The sequence below is a fragment of the Morone saxatilis genome, unplaced genomic scaffold (genome assembly GCF_004916995.1).
Source record: "Morone saxatilis isolate NCDOM2014 unplaced genomic scaffold, NCSU_SB_2.0 Contig11, whole genome shotgun sequence".
Lineage (NCBI taxonomy): Eukaryota > Metazoa > Chordata > Actinopteri > Moronidae > Morone > Morone saxatilis.
The window spans coordinates 28,950,610-28,958,614 of NW_023339663.1; the positions used below are offsets into that span (position 1 = coordinate 28,950,610).

Genomic DNA, 8,005 nt, shown 5'->3' on the forward strand with positions numbered 1-8,005 from the left:
TGCTTACAGCTAAACTCAGGCAGCTTCATCAGGCCAAGGAGGAGGCCTGCAGAAGAGAGGACAGAATCCTGTACAACCAGGCCTGAAACACACTGACAAAAGAGATCAGAGTAGCAAAGGGGATCTACACTGAAAAGCTGACAAACAGGTTTTCAGTAAACAACCCGCCATCATTGTGGCGAGGCCTGTAGGACATCACCAGCTATAGGAAACCGCCCCCACCACACTGTGGGGAACCATCAACTGGCCCCTCTGACTCACACAACCACCGTCAACCCTTGCTATCCCCTCACCCTCGCCACCTGCACCTGATCAGTAAAGAAGATGTGTGTCATCCCTTTCACAGACAGAAGATCAGAAAGGACAAACACTGGAATGGTTGGTCAGCTCACTCACTGTTTTGCCCCCAAATAGCCACAAGGGGCAGCAATGAGCATGGAGAAAGAGAGTTGATTGTTGAGTTTATAAAAGTTACCTACTGCAGCTTTACAGAGCAGCCCACAGCCATTTCCCAGAACCTTCCAGATAAGTCAGCAAACACAATGCACTTGCAGGTTTAAACTCTGATTAGTATTGTATGATGGTAACTGTGTTCCGACCTGTGGCCCGTGTGATGTCCGGGGATCCAGCGGGTCTCCTATGACAATCTTCTTGGCGTTTTCTATGCTGCGGCGCACAAACTCTTCATGAATACTTTCCTCCACAAAGACACGTGATGCAGCTGTGCAGCACTGACCCTGGTTATAAAAAGCTCCTTTCTGGGTTTCCTCCACGGCCAGCTGCACTGTAGACACAAACACACACACACACACACACATAGAAAGACACATAAATAAACTACAAGATCCAATCTAACATCTAAGGATCAAATTACTGGGTGTTAAATTAGATCATTTACTGCATACATTATGTTATATCTTCTGTTATAAATGATGTTGTTCCGGCACTTGCTCTGTCACATTTGCTTAAGTCCTACAAAGACACATCTAAAAAAGTCACATTTCACAGAACAAGGCAGCCAGATTAGTTCTTCACTGTTCTTTCCGTGTAATGTTCTTCCACTCATTTGCAATGATAGACCACGCTTTTATTGTGAAAATCTACACTGGTTTTTATCCAAGCACTGGCAGAGTTTCTTCTGCTTGGAATATTAGACACACCAAAAGCAGATTTTCTTTCCAAATATCATCAAAAGAAAAATTCACAATTCTTTCATGGATTTTATTTTGGTTATTACTGTTTTGGACCTTTTTTTAATTTTCTTTTTGCTTTCGTTGCTGTGTCTTTGTGACAATTTTGCTTTCATTGTTAGCTACTATTGTCTGTCTTTTCACTCATTTTCTGATCTTTATGTTTGGCCTGTTTAGCCATTTCTTGCTATAGATACTGTGTGATTTGTTACCTCCGAGGAGGAGGTTATGTTTACCCGAGGAGCAGGATTACAGAAAAACTACTGACCCCATTTTCATGGAACTCGTGGAAGACTGTAGTAAAGAAGACCCCATTAAATTTTGGAGTGGATCTGAATTACGGGGTGGATACAAAAAGGGTTAAATTAACTGAATTTGTCAAAAAATGGGTGAACCCACTGTGTGACAATGGTGTGCAGTTTTGCATATCATGGAAGACTGGACTACTGGCCAGTAAGACTAGTGACCACTTTTTGGAAGCTAATAATCAGGATCAAAATAAAGAAACGTTTGGCTTTTCCAGGAGAAAATGTCACTTTCTCTACCATAGTAGAGAAGTGCCTGAAGTATTCAGTATCTTCATACTACCCCTTCTGGTCCCTGCCACCAGTGGATATTTCTGCTGGACATGGATGTTATTTTTTCTTATTGTTTAATGTAAAAAGGTGTAATTCTTGTGATTGTGTTAGATTAATCATGCTGTTTTTATATTTATCTTGTTTTGTCTGCTGTATTATGTATTTTTGTGCAGCATGTTTTAAAAAAATACTTTCACTTTGTAAAAAAAAAAACACTTTGAAATGAGGTAAGGAAAAAATATAGTGACCCAGGCGGCCTATTTGCTACACCTGTGAGTGCTCATGTAATTTTGCTGAGCGAATTTGAGGACGCGTTGTTTATTTTTAAATAAATCACAGTCAAGTCAGTGCCAGTGTGCGGCGGTTAATTTGGATGTTTTACTATATGGTCCTGCAACCTACCAGCACCTGACTTTTGTTGGCAGTGCATGGGGACTTTCATTTATGATATATATTTTCCTTTTTAAAAATATATATTTGCATGCACCATGCACTGTAGTTTACATGCTGCATGGATGGTTTATTAAGATGATCATTACTATATGGCTCTTTATTTACTTTTTGGACCTTTTTGGCTGACGTCACGGTGCTATGACTTATATGTTGCAATATTAATAACGCTATGCCACAGTTGTTCATTAAGACAATCGTTAATGGCTCTTCATTCATTTCTTGCACGTCAGGGTACTGTGATTTTACATGTTGCATGGATGTGTGTTGGTTCGGTCAAGACCGCTGCCCCCCCCTATTTATATTAGGGTGTGTTCTCTGTTCCATTATGTATCATCTCTCTGGGATGTTCAGTGCATTTCAGGAGTTGATGGTGAGTTGTAATTTACATTTTTGAAGTACCCACTTTCCCTCTATTTTAGCATTCCTATAGTCACTTCCTGTAGTTGGTTATACTGCCAGTTCCCTTTATTGCTGGCATTTTACCACTTAGCTACAGTATTGGTGTTTTTTTGATATAGCAACTGTCTGTGAGATAGTTGTGAGATGACAGCAAAGGTACAGACAGGTGATTTGCACAGGTGAAAGATGAGAAGTCATCTTGCCAGGTGCGGATCTAGAGAAATATTCATGGGGTGTCCAGAGGGTGTCATGGAGACTTTAAGGGGTGGCAGAAATAATGCTGATTTAATCACAATCACATATATCAATATTGAAAATGAAGGTATTTGAACTAAAAAACATTACATTATTGTGGCACATTAGTGAAGCATTGAATAGTTTTACTTGCAAATTCATATCTTTTTTAATGAACTTAAGCCCTTCAAATTAATTTCTGTGTTAAATTTGACAGCATTTGACACCAAACGCCATGCCACCCATCCATGTTTAATCCTACATGTTGTGACCCCAGTGCATGCTGAAAAATCTGAATACATTTTGAAGTTGCATGTCATTGTTCAGTATGAGTGAGAGAGAGCATGTTTACGTACAGTCACAGTCGGCAAACACAATGCAGGGGTTCTTTCCTCCCAGCTCCAGAGTCACTCTCTTCAGATTACTTTTAGCTGCAGCTTCTTTGATCAGCTGGCCCACCTGCACACATGACGGTACACAACAATTTGAACCTTACCTTAATGCATCATGGGTAAAACAAAGAAATTGTCTGATCTCAATAAAAGCAGCACTGCACCACTCAATGTATTTGTGAGTATTTATCTTGCATTTATTAGTGGTTTATTAGATGGTTATGCAGCGTGTCTGTATGCTGTTGCCATACTCTCACATACCTCTGTAGAGCCAGTGAAGGCCACTTTGTTGATGTCCATGTGGCAGGCGATGGCTGCTCCTGCTGTGGGACCAAACCCTGGAACGATGTTCACAACGCCAGGAGGGAACCCCGCCTGAAACAGCAACCCAGAGGCTGTGTTAATGCAGGGGCTCACCAGTGATTTGAAAAAAATACCCCAGCCTGTGACCTCATGCAAGTGTGTGTGGATTTGGATCACAGGTCGTCCATTTCCCTATTTGCCTAGTGTAGGGTAGGTCTGGCTGATACAGTAGTTTAGTATTTATTTTATCATCTCATCTTTAACTGTGTTTTACAGTTCTTATGTCTCAATATTGTCACATATTGGTATATCTTAGTATTTCTAAATTAAAAACAAATGACCAGGACTACTATAGAGACCAAGGTCATGTTCTCTCTTTTTTTTTTTAAAGAATTTTGGGATTTCAGGGACATATTAGAGGAGTTAACATCAGCTAAAACTTATACATGGTAGGGATTTGACAGGCTGAATCCTGCATTTCACACACCCTGTATATTTAAATGTTACTAACTCTAGGCCAACAAAAAAAGATAATTAGTATGAAGGATTCAGTATTTCTCCACCTAGCATATATACCGTAATTAACAGAAAATATAACATAACAATGAATAGAATAAATGAAATGCCTTATCTGCCAAAAGGCTCAAATGAGGTGTCCATCCAATTGTGAAATATGGTCAAGTTATGGCCAAAAATGACCTTTTACACTAAAATCAAATCAGTTCATCCTTGAGCCCAGGTCAGTCCCTCCAGGATTTTGCAAGCATTTTGTGGATTGTTCTGGCCTAAAATACTTGCTTTTAAAAAAATATTCATTAAAGATTTTAGGTAACTTGTTCCAGAGATAATAAAATCGCACTGTTAGGACACAGTAAGTTTGAAAAATGGTCTACATCATCACAGCTAGAAACAGAAATGAGGAATCAGTTTGGTGCCGTATGGCTCAACATTTTGCACAGTAAACTACAATGATTGGTCAAATTTGCAGAAAAGTTGCAGTGACTTGACAAAATTGCAATGTTGCATAGAATTCATGGGGATTGGTTGAATTTACATTTATTTTTGTGATCGCGACATCACTACATCCTGGAGGGATTGCCAAGAGGGCATTTCTGCCAATAAGAAATGCCCTCCAGGCATTCTTGAGATATCACGTTTACAAGAATGGGACGGACATCCCGAAAACATCGCATGTCCCATGTGAAAGGAATGCTGTTTATATACTGCAAAAGTGTATGCTAGCAGATGAAGTCTGTTCTTCTGAAGTTGTTAGCAGGTGACAGTGAAACCTAGAGTCAAATTTAATTAAATTGTTAAACTGCGATTATGTCCAGTAAAGGCAGAAACCTTTGGGAGTCTCCGAACCACCCTTTGGAAACCACAGTTAAAGTATTCAGGTTCAGATCGTCTCCCCTGCTGGGAACAGTCACAACTAAAACATAGCAAAGCATTCTAATCCCATAAGAAGCCGGATTTTCTATAAGAATACTGGCCCGGAATCTTTTCAAGAAGAGGACCTTCATAGGTTTAGAGTCTAAACCCCTCTCAGCCCACAGCTTGGATCAATCCCACTGTACACATTGAGTATAACATCAGACCTCTTTGATGAGTGATCCAACGTGGAGGGCCGTGAGGGGGGTCTGCTCTGCTGGCTTGATGACCACAGTGTTTCCACAACTCAGGGCCGGTGCTATCTTCCACATGAACATCAGCAGAGGAAAGTTCCACTAGTATAGAACAAAAGAACACACGTTAGCTGGCTGTTATCGATAGATAGCTGCACTGCTAGTCAGTTAAAGCACACTGTCACAAACAAATGGCACAGTTGGACCACAATCCAAGTTTTACTGAGGGATACATTTAATTTACCCCTCATCTATCAGGCTCCTCCTGGATGCCTTCCTTCAAAAGTTTTCTAGGCATGTCTAACTGGGAGGAGATTCAGACGTAGAACACACTGAAGGGATTACGTGACCAATCTGGCCTAGGAACATCTTGGGAAAGACATCTAGGTTACCTTGCCTATCCTACTGCCACCACTTCCTGGACATGGATAAGTAGTGGAAAATAGATAGATGAATTGACAAATAATCATACCCCCACATACCAATTGCAATACAATGAACCTTGCTCAATTGGTGATCCAGCCAAACTTGACCCTGACTGCGCCAGATCACAGAATCATCTGAGAAGTCCTCTTTGCACTTCTTTTAATCAGTTTTGATTGATGCTCGCAGCATCTATGCTAATGCTAACATCGCCATTGTTATCTAATGAGCATAACACCTAGCAACCCTCTTTGTAGCTGCCAGTACTTCCACAAAGGACGCTGATTGGTCCAGTACCATTGTACCAGCCACAAACTGGATGCCTGGATTCTTGTGTGATTTTGTGATCTTGTGAGTCCAGCTGCCTTGCAGGGTTAAATCCAGCCTGGGCTTTATGAAATACATAAAGAAATAAGCAGGTGTAATTTCAGTATGCTACTTTGAAACACCCAAATAATACTGTATATATTGTGTACAGACAGAATGGAACAGTCTAAAATTGTATCTCTGTGTCCAGAATATGTTAAATATGTGATTAAGTTTTTGATGTGAAGAGAATTTCTGTGAATTGTAACCACTGCAACAATCTCCAATTTAAATAATACAGACTATGTGAGAGGCACAAGCTGGAGCTAATAATCCGAGCATGATCAGCACTTTTGTTTTTTCTCAGTTAACTCAGAGAGAAATCCACTTTATTGCTTGGATGTTAGTCTGGAGACAATATACGAGAATATAAAAGGGGCTCTAAATCATCAGCACTGGAGATAATTCAAAGTAAACAAATTCAGAAAAATAGGTCATTTATTTTCCAGTTACTCGTTTCCATGTTGGAAGCCAATGGACAAATAATTGGGCACTCAAACCCAAATTAGACAGCAATACATGTGAGTGCTGCATGTTTATTGTTTAGGCATTGTTAACTTTTACAACACTTTGGAAACACTCAGCGCCATTAAGGGATCTTGGGATCACAAGCCAGGAGAAAGGTTTCCTGTTTTCCTCTGACAATGACTCATGCTATGTGTGCGCCAGCAGTACTTTCAGTAATTACACAACGTCCTTCAGTATAAATTTCACTTTTTTGATATAATCTCCCATGTCAAACAACAGCCGTTTTGTTCCTTTGTTGCCAAAGCAACATTAGAGGTTATAGGCTTATGCTCAAAGATAAAAACTGAATGGCTGTATTCTGTCATGATGTCGAAATTATGCTCATGTTTCTGTCTGGATCTACGACAAAGTGCAACACAATACAACGAAACACCAAACATGGCCCCACCCTAAATCTGATGAAGTTATTATCAAAAGGCAAAAAAAAATGCATATATTCCAATGTGTGAAAGTGAATCCAAGCCACACAGGATTGGAGCTGCGTGTTCCTGTAAGAATAGCCCTAAAGGGATTAGCAGAGAGGAGGTCTTGTTTAGGGAGAGCAGAGATTAAGATAAGGTTTCTGGTACACTTACCAGGGTTTCATTTCATCCTCACATCCAGACAGTACTTTTAAATTGAGTGCAGTTGCCTTACTAGCACTACACATTTATGATCAGTGCTTTCCTTGAAATTTAAGTTCAGACTTCAGTGGTTCCAATTAAGCCTGAACATAGATCCAAGAAAGCCAGAGATGTTAGCAATGTACTTTATGATAGAGCCATTCACTTAAAGACTGTAACTTGCTGAAGTTTAAGAGCCTTGCAGCATGAAAGGAACACTGGCATTTTGGGAAATAAGCTTGTGCCCATGCAGAGGCAGATGAGAAGATTTATACCAATTTGATCCTGCTGTGTCCATTCTATAAATCTATGAAAATTCCTTGCATTCCAAAAAGCAATTTCCAAGAAGCCATGGGTTCGGGTCCGACCTGTGGGAACCAAAGTGGGCTCCATTCAAAACTGGTGGAAATGTGGGCTGGTTCGCTAAATAGCATTAAGGTTCCAAGAATATTGAACAGAACTTGGGCTAATTTGGTGGAAAAGGGGCCACAGACACCTGTAAAACTGTTAACAGGACAGCTCCAATTGCAAAAGAGGTCAATTATGATTTAACATTTGTAAAAGTTTTCCAAGGCAAGACATTTCTATGAGTGTGATGTCATTCCAATAGGGACAAGGGGGCCGGGCCAGGGACTATAATGAGTATATGCAGTGCACAGAGCTGGAGCGAACCAGGAAGAGACAAACCTTTTTTGCCAGATGCGGTGGGTGGACAACTGTATGGGAACCATCTCTGAGACCTGCATTTAGTTCTAATAAGCCCATGGTCCAGTATAAAGATAGATCTGGATTTTGTTTAGCCTGGCTTGGCTCAAAGACTGAAAACATTTCCCCGTTTTCACTGTCTTTACAGAAATATAACCCTCCAGGACCAATCCATGCATTTATTAAAGCTGCAGTAGGTCACTTTCA

General features: G+C 40.3%; 1 protein-coding gene across 1 annotated transcript in view; it reads right to left on the reverse strand.

The window, feature by feature from the left end:
• Positions 1–8,005, reverse strand: part of aldh1a3 (aldehyde dehydrogenase 1 family, member A3) — a 28,018-nt gene that overhangs the window by 4,969 nt on the left and 15,044 nt on the right. The window contains exons 6-9 of the mRNA XM_035652388.1: positions 5,148–5,276; positions 3,508–3,621; positions 3,211–3,313; positions 600–784 (exon numbers count right to left, since the gene is read on the reverse strand). Of these exons, the coding sequence (XP_035508281.1) occupies positions 600–784; positions 3,211–3,313; positions 3,508–3,621; positions 5,148–5,276 (531 nt within the window). The remainder of the gene's footprint in view (positions 1–599; positions 785–3,210; positions 3,314–3,507; positions 3,622–5,147; positions 5,277–8,005) is intronic.